The sequence below is a fragment of the Acomys russatus genome, chromosome 1 (genome assembly GCF_903995435.1).
Source record: "Acomys russatus chromosome 1, mAcoRus1.1, whole genome shotgun sequence".
Taxonomy (NCBI): Eukaryota; Metazoa; Chordata; class Mammalia; order Rodentia; family Muridae; genus Acomys; species Acomys russatus.
The window spans coordinates 85,477,262-85,500,710 of record NC_067137.1 but is presented as its reverse complement, the minus strand read 5'-3'; the positions used below and the strand labels follow the sequence as shown (position 1 = coordinate 85,500,710).

The following is a 23,449-nucleotide window of genomic DNA, read 5'->3' as shown; positions in this document are numbered from 1 at the left end:
CTTAAAGTTATTTTTATTAATTTTTTGTGTACATGTATATATGGACACATGCATGCCATAACACACATGTAGAGGTCAGAAGACAACTTGTAAAGAACATCTTCGGCCATGTGGGCTCCAAGGACTAAACTAAGATTGTCAGGCTTGCATTTTGCTAGCCGCCTGAGAATATTTTAATAAAGATGTTAGTGGGGTTTTCTCACTGCTAAAGAATAACATGGGTCAAAAGATGGTAGATCTAAGTGAAACTTGTTCTGTTACCACTTCTGATGCACATTTTGAGTGTGTGTGTGTGTGTGCGCGCGCGCGCGTGCGATATATGTGCATGCGCATGTGTGTATACGTACATGTGTATATACGTGCATGTGCATACGCAGGCTGGAGGTCAGCTTTGGGTTTGTTCCTCAGAAGTTGTTCACTTTGTTGTTTGAGACAGAATCTTTCACAGGGACCTGGGGCTCACCAACAGGCTAGGCTGGCTGGCTTGCAAACTCAGGAACACCCTTGCCTCTCTGCCTCCCCAGCGATGGGGTTATAGATGCACACTGTCATGCCTGGCTTCTCTGAGATGGGGATAGAACCTGGGTCGTCATGCTTGCGTGGTAAGCACTTTACCAACTGAGCCATCCATCTCCCCAGCATAGATATACTTGTTGGCATTGTTTCATTTTGTTAGCTTTCCAAGTTTCTTTGACAAAGCAACTTCATGGAGCCTAAACTTAAATGAAACAAAACTAAAACAAACAAAAAGCAAAACCCATAGCCAACCATTGCTTTAAACACCAAGGATGTCAACATGAAAAATGTAGATCGACATTTCTGCTTTGAAATCTCTTAGTAAATGAATTCAAACTAGATGACAGCTTGCGGCTTCATGGGCAAGCCTGACTTTTCTCAGTGATTGCTGAACATTAAAGGTATCGGCACTGGGGTGTTTGGGGCTAAACATTGCTTTAGCTTGCAGGTGGCTCTTGGGATTTAGTCATCAGTTGCAGTCCAGCCAATGCAGTCACTGGTGTTGGGCATTCGGACACAGGGTCTCTGATGCGGTGCTTATGATGTATCTTACCTATGTGTGATGTTAACAAGAACACTGTTGCCTTGTTCTTTTGAGTTTGTTTTTGAAGTAACTTTCACAGAGAATTCCTGTTGCCTAGAAATTGATGACAGACTTACACCATTTCCTCTTTTTTTCTTAGACGTTCCAACCTCAGAGCAGCCTGAACTGTTCCTAAAGAAACTTCAGCAGTGCTGTGTCATTTTTGACTTCATGGACACGCTATCTGATCTTAAAATGAAAGAATACAAGCGCTCCACTCTTAATGAACTGGTGGACTACATTACAATAAGCAGAGGCTGTCTGACAGAGCAGACTTACCCTGAAGTAGTTAGAATGGTGAGTTTCTTTTTTCGCCGCTGACACTTTTTAAGCATCTTCCATAGCCACTCATGGGTGTGTTGATTACAGTGAGGCCACCGAGGTCTCCTCCACAAACAAAAGCCAACCTCCTGAGAGCTAAGTGCAAGCAGTCAGCTCAGCACTAGGACTCGAAGAGCATGATGTCACAATGGTGAAACCCACACCGTCCCACCGACTGCATCGTGGAAGGAGTGCCCTCAGAGCGTGACGCTGAGGGCCACGGTGCCGTCCATCTCTGCAAAGACATGGGAGGACCGACCAGTTTTAGATCTGTTTGAATCAGAGTCAAGCCTGTTTGGTACCCTAACTCCTGCCACCTCTTCATTGTGGCATATTTGAAATGTCATTATACTTAATAAAATTATGACTTAGAGAATCTAGTTAAGGCCTCTCTTGGCTTTATAATGAATCTTTCTCTTTGCAATTTCCTTGAAATCAGGAGTAATGCTTTTCATGATGTTAGAACAATGGCATTGTGTGTGGTCCTTAGGAATTACAGGAAGAAATGTTATTTGTATAATGCAAGCAATTATGCTCTTACTGTGTCAATAATTACATTAGCTTTTTAAAAAATTGAGCCAAAATTTGACTGTTAGGTTTCTGTGTTGTGGTTGCCTTCCTAGCATCCTAGAAGATTATGGATTGAGAAGCTGTTGTTTTGGGGGAGGAGTGGAAAGCGCGATGCAGCTACAGAGGTTCAAAAGGGGCTGAGCATGGTTTGGAAGCCTATTAGAAGAACAGGTACAAGTATTGCCTGCTCAGCATCAGGAAGGGCTTTGAAAGATCAGCTTGTAAAAGTGTTTGGTATATGGCAGTCATATGTAGATATCTCTCTCTCTCTCTCTCTCTCTCTCTCTCTCTCTCTCTCTGACATTAAATACACATATATGTATTGGATTTGTTATTAATTTACAGGACTGTATTACCGATAATGTTTTGTGAATTAACTATTACCATTGTTGCTTCTGAATAGTGCTTTTCAACAAAGAGCATTCATGTTTCACAGGGGACATTTGGCAATGTCCAAAGCCGTTTTTGGTAGTTACGACTATATGGGAAGAGAGTACTTCCAATGTCTACTGAGTAGAGGCTACAAATATGATGCTATGCATTTTTAAAGAGGGCAAGAAAGCCCACTAAGAAAAGTTGACGTTGTCTCAGGTATCAGCAGTTATACTGTTGGACAATCCTGCTACTGAATGTATGTCCTTTCTAAATCTCCCAGCTAGATGCTTAGCATCTTCTCTTGCCCACTTGTGCTCTTTAGAGCATGTGCTGTTGGTAATAGTTTACCTGTGTGTCTAGAGATACCCAGTCTATAGCTTTCTTCTATAACCTTCTGTGAGGATAGACGCATATACTGATGTATTGGTGTTGTTTTTGTAAACACAGTAATGGTGTGCTGCAACTCTCTCTACATTCACTCTTTACTTATCAGTTTTTAAGTATGTATAAAGCTGCACTGCTTTATAGCTACTCAGTATTTCATTTTATGAATGTATTGTGTTTAACCAGCATCCTACAAATGTCTTTGTAAACCCATTAGTTTATCCTTTTATAAGAATATTTCCCTTTTGCCCCAGTTTTCACTCTTGTGTGCCCTCTGCTATCACATCCTAAATGGCACATTTTCAAAATAGATGCAACTACACTGAACACTGTAATCACCCAGAATCTGTAGTTTACTTTAGGGTTCATATTTACTGTTGTGTATTGTCTGGGTTTGGAGAAAAGTCTAATGACATAGATGCACATTACAGTATCACACAGAGTAGCTTTGTGCTGCCGTTGCTGTCTTAGGAACCACTGACCTGGTCTTCACAGTGCTTTTCTAAGACACAGTAGGAACCCTTTCAGATTGTTTTCTTTCACTTAGTAGTGTATTTTGGTTTCCTTCATGTCTTTTCATTCTCGTCCTAATTTTTGAGATGGGGTTGAATATAGCCTAGGCTAGCCTGGAATTGTTATGTAGCCCAGGCTGATCTTAAACTCACTCAGCAGTCCTGTAACAGTCTCCCTAGTGCATTACAGATGTGAGCCATCACACCCGGCCAGTTCATTCTTAGTAGTGCTCAGTACCATTACATTGTGTGAATGTACCGCAGTCCTTTTCTTCTCCCACTAAGTTTCTTAGTTTCGTCTGCATTTTGGCAGTTATAAGTAAAGTGCCTCTGGCATTCTGTGCATGTTTATGTGAGGCATACATCTTCAACTCCTTTTGGCTAGACAGGGAGGGCTGTAGTCCCCGGGTCTTGCCATAGGTATTTTGAAAGGCACTGCCAAGCTAGGTTCCATTGTGTCTGTACTATTTGACTTCCTACCAGAAATGAGAGCTCCATTGCTCCTTATCTTTATCAGCATTTGACTTTCCTCCCTTGCCATTTCGTCCCTTCATGTACGGATTCTAATTCTCGTTTTCCCCAAAGGGCTGGCTTACAGTGGGCCACAGGGATTGTGACAAGCCCAGTGCTTTCTCCTTCCTTCAGCTCCGCTGCTGCTTAGCAGCACGCTCTTGTGAAGTGTGCTGCTTTTCTTTCACACATGCATCTAATTTTCCAATTAAGAGATAAGTATCCTAGAGAGGAACTGTCCCGAATATCTTACTAGGCTCTGGAATGCCTCTTAGCCGAGCTGAACTGATTTCAGGCTCTGAAAGAATGATGAAGACACTCTGTCATTTAATTATGCTGAGTCAGTAAACCTAGTATTTAGCATGATGCAAAAATTCTTCCATTTTTGTGAATCAGCTTATCCTAAGCCAGCTTTAGTCTCCTAAGAGGGTTCATTGTTTCATGTCCTTCATTCTCTTTCCCCTTTAAGCCATTTATATTTGTTTTAAAACATTCTTGAGCCCTGCTTTAGGCAGCTTTGGATGTGTAGCATGCATACTATTCTAGAACACTTGAAAGTCAGCTTTATGTGCAGTTCTCAGATGTATATTCATTTTATATGTGAATTTGCAAAATTTACTAGCTGCTAATTTGCTATGGTACTTACGCAATCTGGACTATTTATAGAATTTATGTTAGAATAGAAAGTGAACCCTCCTGGGCTCAAGGGCCACTTTTGGCCATACTGACTTCGCTTTATCATTGTGAATTACTTTTGGGGTCCTCAGTTTGCATATGGTGCTGAGAGGTATACAGAAATAAATGACTGTGCTGTGTGTACATTGGTGTTCTTAGCACTTCAGCATGTGTGTGCAGGCTAACAGTGCACTTACTGCTTTGTAAGAAGGCTCGGAGCCAAAAGCCGCCTTGATGCCCTCCGGCCTCCCCATGCCCTTCTATTTTGCCACCTCTAAGGTCCCTGTGTGCACACATTCTGGTACTGCTTGTCTCCCTGGGCCGTAACTCTCCTGCAGGGAGAGAGGGTAGTGGAGCTAGCAGCGCTGTCTGGAATGCTCTTAGGCTAGTCTCTAACACATGGCAAACGATTAGTAAGTGGTGGTGTGAGGTTTGCTATCAGCTACTTCAGTTTGCACATTTACGTTTTACACCTTCCATCATTGCCTCAGTTTCTTTCAAATTTTGTGCCTCAAAGATGACCCTGCTTGGTGAGTAGTCACTGTCCCTACTGTGTTACTGTGAAATGAAACTGCTCCACCGGGATGAGGAAGTGGTAGTGTTTTTAATGAAATGTTACTGGGGTTTGAAAACAGGGATGAGTACCGAGTCAGAATGACATGGTATGGTGTCAGCCATAGTACTAAAAGCTCATCCAGCCTTGGTTCGGCCCTGTACTTGGAGAGTTGATTTTTTTTGTGAGAGGCAAATGAAGTAGAGAGAAAGTAAGGTATGAGTTTGGGAAGCCACTTTTACCATCTAAGTTAACCACCCACAGGCTACTAGAATGAAAGAAAAGCATCTTATGTGTAAACATAGTCAACAACATAGCGTACAAATTCCCTTTAGGAGAAGAGAGCAGCTATAGTGGAAGGAGCCCCAGGGCGATCATGTGGAAGATTTTTGTCCTTAACTAGTGGTGAGACTTCCGGTAACTTGTTTCTTTTCCAAGCTTCAGTTTCTCCTATTATTAGCGAAGTGAGCTGATGGTAGCTCAGATCCTTCCAGTTCTGAAATGGATGACTTTTGATCAACACTGTCCCAGTTAGTTAGAATGGCTTTCTCAAGGCTTACTAATCACTTTCCAAAGCAGCTTCCTACTTAGGGAAGTGGCTTCTTTTGTAATTTTGTGGTGTCTTCTCTAATGGAAAAAGGTGTCAGGACTGTAAGTTGCTTTGGGCCTTGCTGTATTCTGCTCTGCATTGTTGCTAGGTCAAACATTTGACTTTATGGCATATACATGTAAAACCACATACTACTAATACTGCCTTTTTGGTTCTGTTGCGTATGTCCATTTGAAATATTTCTTAGAATTGGTCTTCAAATAACCTATTCATTTACTCTACCTAAATTTGAACTCTATTTTATATTATTTATATCTGCATATATTTTCCAAAACTAATTCTTTGAGGGTATGCCAAATGTAAGATGTAGTTTTTTGCGGGAGAAGCATTGGCTTTGTTAATTCTAAGTAGTATTTATTGAATGACTTAATGCCACACTTTTACTTTAAAAAAAAAAAAAAAAAGATGGTGTTTAGTGTGAATCCTGGGGCATTATATATTCTAGGCAAACAATTCCAACATTGGGCTGTTGTCCCAGCCTTTAGTTATTTGCATGTTTGAGACAGGACTTTGGTGTGAATGTAGGCTGGCCAAAAACTTACTCTGTAGCCTAAGCCAGTCTCAGTTGATGACCCCTGCCTCAGCTTCTTGCCAGGTGCCAAGATTCTGTGCATGTGCACCGTATCCACTCATGTTTATGTTTTGATGACTAAAAATGATGGTTGTTTCCTGCCAACAGTAGAGAGTGTAATGTGAACAACTTAAAAGACGCCATAATAATAGAATGATATATTAGGTAAGGAAGGGAGAAGTTTGGGTGGGATGTCAGAGAGGACTACCCTGATTGAGGAAAGCCTCAGCAGGGTATAAATTTTTTTCTAGGTGGCTACACTACCAAGGAATTCTGAAACCACATATAATACAAGGGATACAGACCTGTGTTGTTGGGGCAGGGAGAGGGAGGGAGGGGAAGGCGAGAGTGAGTGTGTTTGCGTACTCCCAGTGGGAAGATGTCAGTTTTGGCAGCTGAACATGTTAATGTGTGTCAGTCTGTGGAAGTACCTATCAACAGTGGAGGCCATCTAAAAGGCTTAAAAGTGGAACAGCTCTACAGTGGCATTCACATTTCAGTAGCAGTAGAACAGCTAAGTGTGGGAAAGGGAGGATCAGCAGGGGAGTGTTGCAGTAGAGAAGACAATGCAGCCCAAGCCAAGAGCAGGTGATAAGGTAGAGAGGCAAGGAGAGGTTACCTCTAGAGATGCATCCAGAACTGAGGTGAAGCCACTTAGTGTTTGTGTGGCTGCTGTGGGAGAGGAGGGGGATTAGATGGCTGTGGTGTAAGGCCCTGTGGTGGTGGCTAAGGTGGCTGTGGTACTGTGCTGTTTCTGTTAAGGTACAGCAGTAAGGAGAGCAGGTTTTGGTTGGAAGCTGAGAAGTTGAGTTTTTGCTGTTGTTGTTGATTGAGGTTCCTGTGGGAGGCCTAATGTGAAAAAGTAGATATGGAACTGGTCCTTGTCAGTGTGGAGGCAGGGACAGAGGTGAAACTCCATGCTGTCTGTGCCATGGGCCAGGTAGGGGAGCAAGCTGGTTGTGGAGTGGGCAGAATGAGGAAGTTGAGACCATGGTGACAGACCGTAATTTCTCCTGCTGCAGCGGGACATAGACTATGCTGGCTTCATTGAGCCAAATCTTAACATTTTCCTGTAAGAAGCCATACTTTATCATATCATACTGCTGTTATTCTTCTCATATTTTGTCTTTATGACTTGGCCAGTGTTGGCTTCAAGCCTGTGCTGTTGCCAGTGTGTGATTAAATCTCTGTGTACTACAGATGGGAGATATGCAAATCTTAGAGCTAAGGTAGCTGTAGTATAGAGTCTATCAGTCTTTTCTTTCTATTGACATGTTTCCGTGAGTCCTTCATAAGTTTCTTTGCCACTGCTAATTTTTTCTTCTACTTTCAGATTATATCATGTCACTTGGTTATCTAAATGTTCGTTTAAAAAAATGCATTCTTTGATTTAACTGGAAATCATAGCTCTGATTAGCTTCTTAATTGAATGATATGGTTTTTTGGAGAATTAGTAATTCTTTTTTTATATTATTTTTATTTTTAAAATAATTTATTCAGATTATATTCCAATATGTGTCTTTCTGGGTCTGGATTATCTCACTCAGGATGCTCATTTTTAGTTCTATCCATTTGCCTGTAAATTTCAAGATTTCCTTGTTTTTAATAGTTGAGTAGTATTCCATAGTGTAAATGTACCAATTTCTTATCTGTTCTTCGATTGAGGGACATCAAGGTGGTTTCTAGATTCTGGCTATTAGAAATAAAGCTGCTGTGAACTTAGTTGAGCAACTGTCCTTGTTGTGTGGTGGAACATCTTTTGAATATATGCCAAGGAGTGGAATAGCTGGGTCTTGAGGTAGCCCTATTCCCAAGTTTCTTAGAAAGTACCAGGTTGAATTCCAAAGTGGTTGTACAAGTTTGCACTCCTCACCAGCAATGAAGGAGTGTTCTCCTTTCTCCACATCCTTGCCAGTATGTCCTATCACTTGAGTTTTGATCTTAGCTGTTCTGAGGGGTGTAAGATGGAATCTCAGAGTCCTTTTGATTTGCATTTCTCTGATGACTAAGAATGTTGAACATTTCTTTTTTTTTTTTTTTTTCAATAAGTATTTTATTTAATTTTTAATTTATGTGCATTGGTGTGAGGGTGTCACATCTTGGAGTTACAGCCAGTTGTGAGCTGCCATGTGGGTGCTGGGAATTGAACCCGGGTCCTTCAGAAGAGCAGGCAGTGCTCTTAACCACTGAGCCATCTCTCCAGCCCAATGTTGAACATTTCTTTAAGTGTTTTTCAGCCATTTGATATTCCTTTGTTGAGAATTCTCTGTTTAGCCCTGAACTCCATTTCTTAATTGGGTTATTTGGTTTAATTTCTTGAGTTCTTTATGTATTTTGGATATTGCCCTTTGTCAGATGTAGGGTTGGTGAAAATCCTTTCCCAGTCTGTAGGCTGTTGCTTTGTTCTGTTTATAGTGTTCTTTGACTTACAGAAGAAGCTTCTCAGCCTCATGAGGACTCATTTATTAATTGTTGACCTTAAGGCCTGGGCTGTTGGTGTTCTGTTCAGGAAGTTGTCTCCTGTGCCAATGAGTTCAAGGCTCTTCCCCACTTTTTCTTCTAACAGATTTAGTGTATCTGATTTTATGTTGAGGTCTTTAATCCACTTGAACTTGAGGTTTGTGTATGGTGATAAATATAGATCTACTTTTCTACATGAAGACATCCAGTTACACTAGCACCATTTGTTGAAGATGCTATCCTTTTTCCATTGTATAGATGTGAACTTAGCCCACAGTTGAGGCGGGGGGAGTGAGTGCGTATAGGTACTGTCCAATAGCCTGCGTTTGGCTGGGCTTTGGGCTTTGGTGAGCTTGCCTATGCCCACTTGGGCCTTGAGGCTTTCTGTGGACTGCCAGGGTGGTCTGAGGTCAGATCCACCAGTTCTCCTGGATTCTCCCGTGGGCCAGCAGATCCAGATGCTGGCACTTCACCACCCACAGTTCAGTACCAGATACAGAGTCCGACATACAGAGCGCAGATGCTGCTCACAGGTGACTATGTGTCCATACTGTGGGGACTGGGCATCCGTCCTCCGTGGGCCAGTTGGATGACCCGAGGCTAGACCACCTATGCTCTACACTGTGTGAATCCCTCTTTCCGAGGACTATCCAGGTCCTGTGGTCTGTACCTCCCAGCCCGGTCCCCAGGCTATGTCCTACTGATCAGATTCAGTGCATGGTCAGTGCCGCCATCTTGGATTCCCCCAAAAGTTCGAATTAGTAATTCTTAATTAAGGTCCTCAAAGTCTGCCTATACATGGATTAAGATGCTTTGCTAACCTTACTGTATATCCTGTTGACTGAGTGGTAGAGGGTTTCATGTTATTAATATAGCATTTAGTGCTTAAATACATTGGGAATGGTAACAAACGGGAATTTAAGAACTTGTCATTTGTCAGATTCTTGTATTTGGTAGAGAATTTAATTGTATCCTGGTTAGAATTTGCTTTGGAGGTACTAAAAGAAGGGAGGTATATGAGAGATGTGTGTGCTGGCTGAACTTATTGATAAGTTTGAGAATGGCTGAGTTTAAAATACTCCTGTAGAAGTACCTTAGAAGGACCTGAAGCACAGTACAAATTTACAAATTCTTGGTACATAGGATAGAGCTTAAGGTTATAATGATAAAGATCATCAGAGGACATTTTCAAGAAAGAGTAGGAAGAATTGGCTAGGTAAGGCCAGAGGCACTTGCCATTTGTTGGAGGAACAGAAACTGGCAGGTATTTAAACTGTACTACTCTGGTTAATGTTTCTTTAACAATATTTATTGTCTTGGGGGTATACACAGATTTATATCATGAAGTTACTGAGCTCTCTGATATTGACTGCAATTTTTGTGTGTGTCCAATCTGTGTATTTTTATTGTGGAAGGAAAGATTTTCAAATGGTTTAAACTTGATTTTCCCATATGTGCTTTACCATCTACATTAGATGCTTAGGTGAGAGCATCTAAATACGAGCTTTGGAAGGACCTTTCAGTTTATATCAGCAACTAAAGCTGTTAAATACTGTTGTCAGAATGACTTCACCAGTGAAACTGCCTGGGTCTGGCCCTGCTCTACAAAAAGTTCTTTCTCTTTGTTCCCAGTGCTGGGGATTGAACCCAGGATCTTGTACATATTAAACGTGCACTTTCCTCATTGAAACTGCACCTCCATGCCCCATGGGAAGAGGTTTGGCCATGTATTCAATATTGTAAATTTGTGTATATCTGTTCAGATTTTCGGTTTCAACATTTATATTAGCATGCATTAATTACAGTGGGTTTCATTGTAGTGTTTTTACAGTCTGCCTATTTAAATCATAACCATTCCTCTCCTCTGTTACTCTCCCTTGTTCCCCTTTCTGCTGATCCTCTTACTCTTCTCAACTAGCCCTGGCTCTGCCTTCATGTCTTTTCCTTTTGTGGGGCATGGGATCCAGAGAGTTTCAGGGGAGTTGAGACAGGAGAATGGGTGAGAATGGAGGGGCTTGTTTAGGGGGCTCCTGGGCACCTTACCATTGGCTGTATCATGGAGGGAAATGCCTCCCCCCCCAATCAACTGTTAACTACATATAATCTTCATGGAGGGTTGGGGGGGGGCATCCAGTGAGTCCCTTTTGCTCCCATGGTAGCATGCACAAATCTTGTGCAGGTATCACAGTTGCTGGGATTTCAAGAGTTCATCAGTCATGCCGTGTCCTGAAGCCAGCATTCCACACAAGTTCCTGCACACTTTGCCATGCTCTTCTGGTCTTCCTACCCTTTCTTTGGTGATCCTTGAATCTTGGAGGAGGTGATTCAGATGTCCTATTTATAGTTGGATGTATTCAGCAGTCATTTATCCCTTTAAAAAATATTGGGGCTAGAAAGATGGCTCAGCGGTTAAGAGCACTGACTGCTTGCACATGGTGTATGATCACATGGTGTCTTACAACCGTCTATAACTCACTCCTGGGGGATCTGATTCCTTTTTCTGACCTCTGAGAGCACTGCACATACATGGTGCACAGATGGACATGCAAACAAAATACCCATACATATAAAATAAAAGTAAATAATCTTTAAAAAAAAGATTGTGGGGTGTGTGTGTCTGTGTGTCTGTCTGTGTCTGTCTGTCTGTCTGTCTGTCTGTCTGTGTGTCTGTGTGTAGAGCTTTGTGTATATAAATGAAGATGCCTGAGGCCAGAAAGAGGGTGTTGGATCCTCTGGAGCTGAAGTTACAGGTGAGTGAGCTGCCTGACATGGGTGCTGGGGATCAAACTCACATCTCTACTAAGACTCTTAACTGGTGAGTCATCTCTCTAGCCCTAGTCATTTATTCTTTTTTTCTTATTTTTCCCTTTCTTTTTCTTTTCAGTTTTAGATTTTGTGTGTGTGCATATATATGTTGTGTACTAAGTTTGTGTCTGGTGCCTGCAGAAGTTAGAAAAGGTTGTTGGATCCCCTGACACTGGAGTTGTGGATAATTAGGAACCACCATACAGATACTGGGAACAGAACCCAGCAAGCGCTCTTAGCCCCTGAGCCATCTCTTCAGCCCTCTAGTCATTTATTCTTACTGTTTGACCAATCACTAGGCTCTGTAGTCACCTCTTCACTGCAGAGGGAGCTTCTACGACTAGAGCTGCTGGCAATACTGTTCTAAGGGCATGAACAGTTGTTTTTGAGGCAATTTGACAGGCATATCATGTCCATTTTTCAAAACAGCAGTAATGGCTCCCCACTAGTGTCTATGACCTCCCTAGCCATGGCCTTTGACTGGAGTTTATGGTACCCAGATACGGATTCTGTCCTGTAGAACAGGCAACAAATCTAACCAGGAAGCATTTGGTTACTGTCATAATAGTCTTGCCACTGTTGCACTAGCAGCCTTCTCTTGTGGGCTGGACAGTTGCTGTACCAAGGCTCTGCAGCTGAGTAAGACTATTGTTGCCTGCTTTCCCCTAGTAGCAGGGAGGAAGCTTCCAGGCCAAATCTAGTTCGCTTTCTTTGTGTTCTACCTGAGTGGGCAACTGTCATCCATGGCAGTTGTCTGGATGGTTTTGGGGGCCTCCCTGACCAACAGCTCATAGGGCTGTAGCCTACCCCTGACACTAGGACTTTCATTGAATAACTTGTCGCTTTTTGGAGCAACTTTGTCTTAATGCCAGTTTGGGTGGGTGATTAACAGTTTTGTAATTATGAATTCAGTCATATGTAAATTGTTATATTTATTTGTGTATGCATGCCTCTGTACTTTCTTGAACTTTTCTTTTTCTTTTGTCTTTTTTGGTTTTTTGAGACATGGTTTCTCTGTGAAGCCCTGGCTGTCCTGGAACTCACTTTGTAGATCAGACTAGCCTCAAACTCAGAGATCTACCGGCCTTTGCCTCCCTGAGTACTGGGATTAAAGACATGCACCATCATGCCTGGGCCTCTTGAACTTCTAAAATAAATCTAAATATTTTTATTTTTAAATTTTATTTATTTTATGTATATTGAGTTTTTTGTCTGCATGTATACACATCAGAAAAGGACATTGGATCCCAGGAGACTACAGTCATAGGTCACTGTGAGCCACCATGTGAATGCTAGGAATTGAACTTAGGTCCCTTGGAAGAGCAAGCAGCCAGTGAGCACTGAGCTCAATCTAAACATTCTGAAGTCCTTTCTTGTATCTTTGGTTGCTTCTGACTAGGCCAGATGATATGTGTATTGTGGGGCTAAGTTCACTTTTTTTTTTTGAGACAGGTTTCTCTGTGTAGCCTTGGCTGTCGTGGAATCACAGTGTAGACCACTGGCCACGAATTCACAGAGATCTGCCTGCCTCTGCCTCCTGAGTGCTGGGACTAAAGTTGTGCACCTTAGTGTGGCCTTAGTGTTCACTTTTTAACAGGAAAAACTTTTGTTTTGTCTTGGTCATAATTCACTTCTTAGTCCCTCTTCCAGCTCCCCAAGTCACCGAAATAATTTTTCCTGATATAATTGTATATTCATGTATTAACTGTCTTAACAATTTATTGTCCCTTGGGAATTCTTAACGAGTTTGAGAGGGATTTTAACTATGATTAATTTTTTTAAAGTTTTTATTTAGGAAATAACTATTTGCTTAATTTTTGAGCTGTAGTCCTACTAACTGCTTTAAATTAAGATGGTTCTGGGTTTTCAATATATTTCATAATCTTTGAGAGGTGTGGCCTGACAGTCACTGTTACCTAGTGATATTCCTGAGTTGAGCACCCTCCTTTGCAAAACTGGCAGCAGAGCTCTGCAGAGTAAGAGTGCTGCGTGCAAGGTTTTAGTGCCTTTCCCCCCTGTCTTCTGAGCTTAACCTTGAAAGTGAACGTACAGTGTACAGGCAATCCACCAAGAAGATGGGAAACTACGGCATGCATGAGAGGGGCTTAAGTGAAGAGTGTCTTTATCAGCGCTGGCTCTTGGCATTTGTACAGTGTAGTTACTGCTGAGAGATGGAGAGAGATGGGAGGAAGGCAGAGGAAGAGAGGAGAGAATGATTGATTCTCCAAGAAGAAGGCTGCTTGCGCCAGAGCTGATTAGCAGGAAAAAGCAGAGAAAGAATCCTCCCGTGTGGACTTCTCAGAGACTGTAATGCTTAAGGCAAGAATTTGGCAGTAAAACAATGAGTCGGTCATCTCCAGGAGGTAGCTGGCTACTGACCAATATTTAAAGCCAGACCTGATTTATAAACAATGTGAAATGTGCTATCCAGTGACTTCTGAGCGTTTCCTGCAATATGGCGCCAAGATGAGGGACTCAGGGAGTGAAAGCACAGTTACAGCGCTCACCAGAGTTGTAGAGGCAACAGGGCTGAGAAAACAGGATGCGCCCTGGCACGGAGAACAACTGTGAACATGGGGGATGACACATACAAGAAAGATGCTTATGAGTAAAAATAGGACTGGCTATGATTATTTGATAAGCTGGAGAGCAAGTAGACTTTTTAATAAAATGGCTGAGCAAGCCATAGTGGAGAAAATATTTTTGTGTCATTGAAATCATAGGTAACAAAAGATTTTATTAAGGAACAATTTTGAAATATTGTGAATTGCTCTCTGTGTAGCAGTTGAACTGTGTAGGAGGACAAGGTAGAACACTATTTGGACTAGTACAGGTACTTCCTCTGGCATTTTCCTCAAAACAAACAAACAAACAAACAACCCCAAATTGTTGTTAAGATTAGGATGACAGAGAAGTGCTAGGAAATGGAGCTTTTTTATTTGTGGTGCTCTTAATAACAGAGTAGGGAATAAAACATTCATAAAGTAGTTATGATATGCGAGCCAGCACTTAGTACCCTAGAACCTTCTCTGGGTTTCCTTCAGAGGAGCTGATACCCACATCCCCTGTACCTTCTACTGATGAAGCCAGTGTGAGCTCTACCTAGTCTGTTCAGGGCAGTAGTTCTTGGGAAAGGAGGACTGTTGTCTACAGGTGGGCTCTGTGTGGTCAGATGACCCCTAGGCTAGTTTAGGACACTGCTCTAATGATGAAAGGCCGCAGAGACCATGGGAGAGGTGCACAGGCTAGAGGAAAAGATGGCGGCAGTTTTGGTAGTGTTTCTTTGGTAGCATTAGTGGTTTGGCCCCTCCCTCCCTCTCATCCTTCTTTTACTTTTTTTTGATTGTTATATTTTTATTTTATGTATATGACTGCTTTACCTGTGTGTGTGTCTGTGTACCATGTTGGTGCAGTGTCCACAGAGGCCATCAACTCCTCTGGAACTGTAGTTACAGGTGGTTATGAGCTACCATCTGGGTACTGGGAGTCAAACCCAGGTCCTCTGGATGAGCAGCCACTGAGCCATCTCTCAAGCAGAGCATAGTATTTTCAAGTGGGAGCAGTTACATGGCTAGACATGAACATCAGGAATAGCATGTGTTTTGTGTGTGTTTTCTTTTAAAATTACAAATTTCAGAGCCTTTGTTTTAAAACTTAAAACTTTTCTCACTAGTGTTAGCTGATTTTGAATCTCAGTGTTCAAAGCAGTTATTCAGCATTTATGGTCTCAAAAAAAGCCTCTTGTTAACGCCAAAGTATTGTTTAATCAGTTTGTAGGTTTTGGCTCTCAGAAATCACCAGTTCTCCAGGTTGAGCAAGCCTATCTCATGGCTTGCTGAGGGGGGCGGGGTGGGGAGCTGGGGACTGGACTTGTCTGCAGAGCCAATGATATAAGGGTCTGTGCTGTGTTTATACAGGGTGAGCACTGACTGCTGCGGTGTTTACACCTCTATTTTTGGATTCTAAGATTTAATATCAACAGTCTTCACTTTGGGATTCACTGCTACATTTCCAATTTTGGAGAGAATGCAGTATAGTCATCTCTGTGTGAATTTCCCTGTGATGTTTTTGTGTGGGGATCACAGTCTAGATAATTAATTCAACATCTGTATAGCCATTTCATCAGGTGAAAAGATGCCCAGTGTTTTGAACAAAGTTTAATCTTGAAAAAGGAGCCGACTGCAGTAGAGGGCTTGTGGTTGGCTTGTGGGTAATAGAATCAGGGGTGGGTCTAGATCACAGAGAGAGATTGTAACAAGCTGGGAAGACAGGCGTGGGCAGGAGACAGTGGGCAAGAGGTCACGGTACTCCTGAACAGTCTGAGAAATAGAATTATGTTCTTCCTTTTCCTTTTCCAGTCTCTGTAGATCTTTGCTCTGGAGGATGAGGCAAGCAGTTTAGCACTTGATGGCGCCTAGTGGAGTTCTCTGTTATCAGATGGGTGCAGAAAGGAAATGGGGAAGAATATCTGTGAAAAATGTCTTCATTTGTTTATGCCCATCACAGAAAACCATTATTTAAATTTGAGTACTCATCACATTTTTTAAGAAACCAATTTATCTCAGTCTTTATTTTTCCCTTTAAAATCTCAAATTTAAACATAACATTTTAGGCAGTGAAAGTTTGATGAATTTAATAATTTTATAAAACCAGGAACACCTCCAAAGTGCCAGAAGACTAGCACCCCATTGGAAAAGTAAAAAAGTAGGTGCGGCACCAGTTTAAGTGGGGGCCCAGTGAGGCAATTTGGTTCTGAGCGGGCTCAGTTTGAAATGGCGTCAGAGCTGTTCTGGACTAGAAATGGAGTAACTAAGGATTCCCAAATGCCAAGGTGGAAATGGTGACTGAAAGCTGAGAGCAGCTTACTGAGGAGGAAGCCTTTTCTACCTTGAGTTCTGGTGCTGACTTTCCCCTCAAGGTTTGCGAACCCTTTCATTATGAGAGCATGGCTTGGATCCATTCATTCGAATTCTGTGTTCGTCTCCAGGCCCTGAATGCACTTTAGTGTTCTACTTTGCTTCATACTGTGATCGGTGCACTTGGCAGGCAGGAGGCTCATGTGGGTCTTTCACTTTGCTTTGACTAAGATTAAAGCAGCTGTCATTTGGTTTTCTTGCTGTTTCATTGGATTCTTTCCCAATAAAAAGGGATTGAGGTATTTGTATAAAGAAATTAAATTATTGAATTAGCAGAAGCTATTAGAGGTTAGAAGTAATATTTAGTAGGAAATTAGTTGCTTACTCTTTGGTAAATAGATTGAACATGTACAAATGTTTATTTCCTTTACTACTTAAAATCTCACTATATTTATGAAATAAGATAACAGCATTTTGGAAGCCAGATAGCTGATGCAGTTGCTTTTATTGCCTTGATTGATGAGAGGAAAGTGGGTCTAAAGCCATGGGAAAGGTATCACACCCCACACAAGTTGCACAAATGCATCTCAAAGAAAGGATTCCTGGGGGCAAAACAGGCATTTTTGGAGCAAAGTTTATGTAAGGAGTCATAATTCCTGGTTCGAGCTCACTCTTTCTAAACCAGGTAGTGGAAGTGATTTCCCCCAAACAGGATTTCGTCCCCAGAGATGCTAGAACTGGGGGCTGAAGGCAGTGCTGAGAGAAGTGGGTGTCTTCTAGGGATTACTTTGAATGAGAAGGTCCTTAAGCATCTTTTCCAGCTTCCAGATTGCCCTGTTCTTCTCTGGAGCGTCAGTCAGCGCAAGAGAAAGATCCAGAGGTATTGGTAATGGTGGAAAGGAATCAGCCCAGCCAGTTTCAGTCTAGACAAACCTACTATCTCTTCAGAGGACTTGTTTAAAGTAGGACTATATGTGGTACAGAGAGGGTTAGACACAGCTATGGATCTTGACAGTTACACCACTACTTAGTTTTACATAGTTTCCAACTTTAAATGGTATCAAGTACTACATATGCATGTATGTACTTTTATATGTTTCTGCATACCAGCATATATATACACATACATACATGTGTGTATCTATGTGTATATGTATATGTATATCTACATACATACACACATACATGTGCACACTCATTGGTGGGTTCACTTTCTTTCAATGTGCAAATAACATGCATCTAAGTTCTTAAGAATAGCTGTAGATTTTTCAGTTTCATGGGAGTATTTCATCATTACATGTTATAATTTTTCTTTTTTACTGTTTATACTCCAGTCCAAATTTGTGTACATGTTTCCCCACCCTGTAGATTTTCTACTATTGAGTAAACAGTTGGGTTGTTTGCATTTCTGCTATATGAATACTCCGTCTGTGGACTTTGATATTCTAGGTGCCATTGAAAATGACTGCACAAGGACAAGGTCATGCCTAAATGTCATCTCTTCTTTCTTTCCCTTATAATCTCATTGTCTCTTTACCCATCTTAGGGGTGTCTCTCTTTTCTAATTAGCATGTAACAAAACAAGTCAAGGCCAGTGGAGCAAAAACACTTGTTGCCTTTGATCAGTTTCTCCTGTTGGTCTTTTATAATGAAATGTTTCCATGTTTTTCAGAACTACCTTTGTACCTTCATCTGACATGTATATTGAGGTTTCAGCTTTCTGCTCTTGATCTCCCAGGACAGGTTCCTTTTTGTTTGTAATTGACAGGGCTCTCATCTTTCTGAAACACAGAATAGAGAGGGGCTAAATTGTTTGCAGAAATAATAATCGTATGCTTAATCTAATGGCACTAGTTCACCATAAGAATTCTGAACTACACATTTCCAGAAGGAACAGTAACAATGAAAACACATTTTTGTTTCTTTTTAAATTTTATATAAATATGTACAACACATATCCAATATAGTCAGAAATAACCTTTAAAGATATTATTTTGAAGATAGGGGCTCACTGTAGTCCAGGCTATCTGTGTTCTAGATACCTGGCTAAATGAAACAGTTGACAACAAAAATATAAGTAAAAATGATTTCTTCCTTGTAAGCTGGGAAAATAGGATATACCTAAGTGGTTTTTTTTTCTTTTTTCTTTTCTTTTTAATCTCTCTCATACTGCCTTTTGAAAATGTACACATTAAAATTTTTGGATGAGGCAATATTTTTTTTAAGTTTTAAATTTAAATTGTTATTTTCTTTCATCAGTTGTGTCTTGAGTTTTCTTTAAAAAAGAAACATTATAGGATATTCTTTCTGCCTCTTCAGAAGGGTGATGGACTAGTGCTGTGTCAGAAAGCCTGAACGTTAGATGTGAAGTGTGATGACCAGTGTGCCACAAGACTGATCTTTAGAAGTCTTCTTAGTCCACTTACAGATTGGTGGTGTTGTAAAAGGTCTCACAGTTTTTATGAGTGCATACCTCTTTGCTACATAAGCCAGGCAATGTCCTTAGCCAGAGAAGGTTTATTCAGAGACATAGAACCTTGCCCACAAATGCAGTTTTATGCTAAAAACTGTTGTGTGACCACGCCTACATTCATAGTGTTTCTGATTGTCCTCTGTGCTGGTGAAACTTGAACTTGGGATAAACAAGGGCATTGGTAGAGATCTTTTAATTTAGCGTCCCATTTGATGCAAGTTAACATGGTTCCAATACCAACTCCTTCAAATTCTTGAAAGTTAAAAGTATATTGGTAACATTACTTAACATTGATATTATAATCTCTAACTGTTTCTGATAATTCTTTAAACAGCATCGTATCATGCTATGCTTTGGGATTTATTTTGTCCTTGTCTTTATTATTTATCCATAATCAATTAAAAGAGCAGAACTCAAAAGCAGTTTTATCATTATTATTGAGCCATTACCAGTTCTTAAGTTTGGTATTACTATAAGCTACTTGACACTTTATCTTTTCATATATTTTTGTGTAATATATTTAAATATGCACATATATATTTATTATTTAAATGTTAGAAAATTTATTAATTTTAATTCTTAGTTTAATATTAGTATAAGTTTTAATATGTTTGAAAATAGTTTTATAGGTTCAGATAAATTTGATGTAGAGACTTAAGTACTGTTTATATTATTATTATTATTACTATTATTATTATTATTTGCTTTTGATGTAACTACTTTTTAAAATGACATCTATGGGAAATGCTGATGAACTGTTTACAAAATTTCTCCATTTTCTGCCTGGTGATGGTGCACTTCAGAGGCAGAGAGAGGTGGATCTCTGTGAATTTGAGGTCAGCCTGGTCTACAGAGCAAGTTCCAGGACAGTCAGGGCTACATAAAGAAACCTTGTCTTTTTTTTTTTTTTTTTCTCTCCTCCCAAGGCAGAGTTTCTCTGTTGCCTTGGGTGTCCTAGACTTGCTTTGTAGACCAGGCTGGCCTCGAACTCACAGCGATCCACCTGCCTCTGCCTCCTGAGAACTGGGATTAAAGGCGTACGCCACCACGCCTGGCTAAAGAAACCTCGTCTTGGAAAAGATTTTCCAAACTTCTTTCTAGATATTACTGTATTTTTTGGGGTTCATCATTGTTGATGCGAGGTTGTATGAAAATAATGTGTTAGTTTAGCTTCAACATTGTATTTACTGGGTTCTCATTAGGATTGTGAATGCTTGACTAAATAACTCTTTTAGTGTCTTTTCAATACATGTTGGATTATTGGATAATCAAGTAAGTGAATAAGCTAGGTGAAAAAAAACCTCAAGGATGTTGAAATGGTTACTTGTATGGGCCTTACTGTATATTATGCTTTTAATTGAATGGATATTCTGTAGATGACACCATTTGCATGGGGTTTCTGTTTGAAAATTGTTATTTTTTAGATGTAATCTCAGGAATTCACTTTCTGCGTAATGGCATTAGTTTTGCTTTTATAGTTGATATGCTTGAGTTTTGCATGGTTGTTTGAAATGGTAGCCTTGCAGATTAAAGGGGGAAGAACGTTGCTGAGGTCAACCAGCTCATCTGCTTGTATTCAGTTATGATGCAGGAAACACATTGTAGAGCACAGCGATGATGATTTAGGTCAGTTTATTATAATGTGATACAGGGAGGTCTCCAGATCACATCGCCTGCCTCGTTTACCATAACCATAAATATTAATGGTGCTAAGAGACAGGTAACTCAAAGAAATCAAAGTATTCACTCTTTCTAAAAGATGAACTATTAATATGCATTGTCCTTCCCTTATGTTCTGTTCTCTGTTTATCTTGGTGAATGATTAGAGGCAGTTACTTCCTGCCAGTCACAATATTCTTTATAATGTGTAAGACACAAAAACAAGAAAATATCAACCAAAACCACATAGTAAAATTAGAAGTTTCTGTGGTGATTAAAGGGTGATGGCAGTGGGGATATGGGGGTAAACAATAATTTGAATAACTTTAACCAGTAACAGTTGTCTTTTGCTATTATAGGTCCCAAATAATAGATTATTTAATCAAAAATTGATTTTAAAATGCCAAGACACTTTTTTGTTTGGTAATCAGGACATAAACAGTAATTTTGTAGTCTTCTTTTTCACATTTGGCCATGACTATGAAATGTACTTGGCTCACAGTGGTGAGCAGTAGCCTTAAGTTTCAGAAGAACTAACAGAGAGGCCAGCTCACAACAGGCACTAGGCCTGAGGTGCCATCTGCGGCAGTTCTCTTTTGCACGCACAGGCTCTTACTAGCATCAGTACAATTTTAGGTTTGTCAGACTTAGTAAATACAAATACAGGGCATCTAGTTAAGTTTGAATTTCAGATAAAATCCCCACCTCCCCCCCCCCCCTTTTTTTTTTTTGGAGTCAGGGTTTCTCTGTGTAGCCTTGGCTGTCCTGGACTTGCTTTGTAGACCAAGGCGGCCTCGAACTCACAGTGATCCACCTGCCACTGCCTCCCAAGTGCTGAGATTAAAGGTGTGCGCCACCACCACGCCTGGCGTGCAAATTTTTTTTTTTTTTTTTAAACAAGACTGTCCCAAATGTTACATGGAGTCAACTTAAAAATGTCTTCTTTATATGAGATTTAGATTGAGCTAAATGCCCTGTTTCTGTTTGTCAAACCTAGTTTATTTTCATTCATTAGGTACCAAGCATTCAGAAACTGGAAAGGAGTCCTTGAGAGGCTCAACATGTGAGGAGGAGAGCAAACAAGGGATTTAAGGAAGGCAACATTACAATGGAGAGGCCTTGAGATGCTTGATGCAAGAATCTGAGCCAGGAGTAGGGACTTCAGGCAGGGATCCTAGTGCCAGTGAGTGGTACTGACAGGCCAGGAAACCAAGAAGGAGCTAGATGATGGACAGGTGAGATGGGGAAAGGAGGCAGTAAGGAGGGTGAGAAAATGTAGCAGAGGCAGAAGAGGTTAGAGGAAAAGGACCGGAAGAAGCTAGGCCCATCGCTGGTCTCCGGGGGTGGGTGGGTGTGGTGGCCTGGGAGTTGGGGAGGGGAGGGTGTCAGGGAAGGAACCCTAAGAACTGTGATGTGCTCTAGACTCTTGTTCCCTCCACAACGTCCATGCTCAGCTCACTCACTCAGTGTCCATCTTGTAAAGGGAAGAGTCTGGGTAAGGAATGCTGATGTTTGGATTTCACAAGCTCTGCAATTTTATCCTTGTTTCCCACTCCCTTTCAGAGGATTGTACAGGTTTTTCCACGGCTTCCTTCCATTCCTCAGCCTTGCTCTCCTGTCCTTATGGCTACTCTTTGGAGGTTGGAGGTCAGGCCAGTGTTTTCAAGCCTATAGTTGGATTACAATTATTCAGTACTTAGTACGTCTTTGGGATGAAAATGAGGTAGACTTCTTCAATGACATCTTATATTTTTCCTTCATACTAATCCTAGCATAAGTTAAAATAAAATAGCTGCGAATGTCTAGCATACTTTGACTTGATTATTTTATTTTATATGTGATTTTGTCTGCATGCATATTCTATGCTCTCAGAAGCTAGAAGAAGGCACCAGAACCTGTAGAATTGGAGTTGTGAATGATTATGAGCCACCATGTGGTTGCCACAGTTCCTCTCATGAGCAAGTGCTCTAAACCATTGTAGCCATTTTTCCAGCCTCCTCATATACATGGAGAGCTTCTGCTGCTCATTTTTGATAATTCATTCCTGAATTAGTAAAATAGAGGGCCTATTAGTACCTCTAAGGCTTCATATGTTTTACTATAGAGGGAGCTTGTTTTAAACTTTGGAAATACATAAGTACATTTTCATTTGGCCACAGGTGCTCATTGTAGAACTGCGTTGTGGTTGAGCACGGTCCTGTGGTTGCTGGAGGTCATGGTCTGCTTGTGCACACCTGTAGCGACTGTCAGCTGGAGTGTAAGCCAGTCACTGCCAATGATGACGAATACTTTCATGGGAGCAAGTCTATGATGTAGAGTAGGGGGCTTCAACCTTTTTGTGGTCGAGGTGGGGCCTGTCAGGTGCTCTTTCCCCATATTGGGCCCCACATACTAACTGTTGCAGATAAACCAAGTGATTTAAAGGTGACCTCTGACCTCTGCTCACCATCCAGAAATGACTTGACTTCATGTTCAGTAGTTGTGGGACTCAACTGTACACTTAAGCTCATCTACTCATCAAGTCTCGAAGTTGTTCACTTATGACCTGTGGCTTTGCTTTTTTACTCTCTTGATGACCTGTTTCTGTTCTTGGAGCTACAGTCAGTTAGCATGAGGTACTCAACTAAGTCCTCATTAGGAACAAGGGTTGAATTGGATGGGGAAGGGTAGATGTAGTAGGCAATCAGTGCCCTGCTTAGCATCGTATGCCCATTCGGATGGCTCTGAATGTGCCAACGGTGCCACCACTCTGCATCATGGTTTTCCCAATGCCGCCCATCAGCTCCCGACCCCGCATTCCGATCCTGAGACAGGAGAAGGTGCCGAACAGCGCCGAGGCTGCCATGCCCACAGCACAACCCACGACAAAGCCTATCTTCACGCGGTTGAAGCAGCTGGGCTGGGACTGCCCGTAGGGACCCACGGCCACCAGCATCTCGTGCACAGCCGCGGTCGCTCAGCTCTACGTCTCAGATGGAAAGCTTAGGCGGAGGGCCGCCCCTTCTTTATGTGTTAC

General features: G+C 41.3%; 2 protein-coding genes across 2 annotated transcripts in view; one reads left to right on the top strand and one right to left on the bottom strand.

The window, feature by feature from the left end:
* The window catches only part of Ppp2r5e (protein phosphatase 2 regulatory subunit B'epsilon), a 139,351-nt gene that overhangs the window by 74,112 nt on the left and 41,790 nt on the right, over positions 1–23,449 (top strand). Inside the window, exon 3 of the mRNA XM_051147699.1 lies at positions 1,200–1,396. Coding sequence (XP_051003656.1) covers positions 1,200–1,396 — 197 coding nt within the window. The remainder of the gene's footprint in view (positions 1–1,199; positions 1,397–23,449) is intronic.
* LOC127190589 (reactive oxygen species modulator 1-like) lies at positions 23,114–23,368 on the bottom strand. Its single transcript, XM_051147687.1, has one exon. It carries the CDS (start codon positions 23,366–23,368, stop codon positions 23,129–23,131), a length of 240 nt encoding a protein of 79 aa, XP_051003644.1. The 3' UTR covers positions 23,114–23,128.

Bases quoted from the DNA above. Each gene is read 5' to 3' on its own strand.
- LOC127190589 (XM_051147687.1), bottom strand. From the start codon at position 23,368: ATGCTGGTGGCCGTGGGTCCCTACGGGCAGTCCCAGCCCAGCTGCTTC.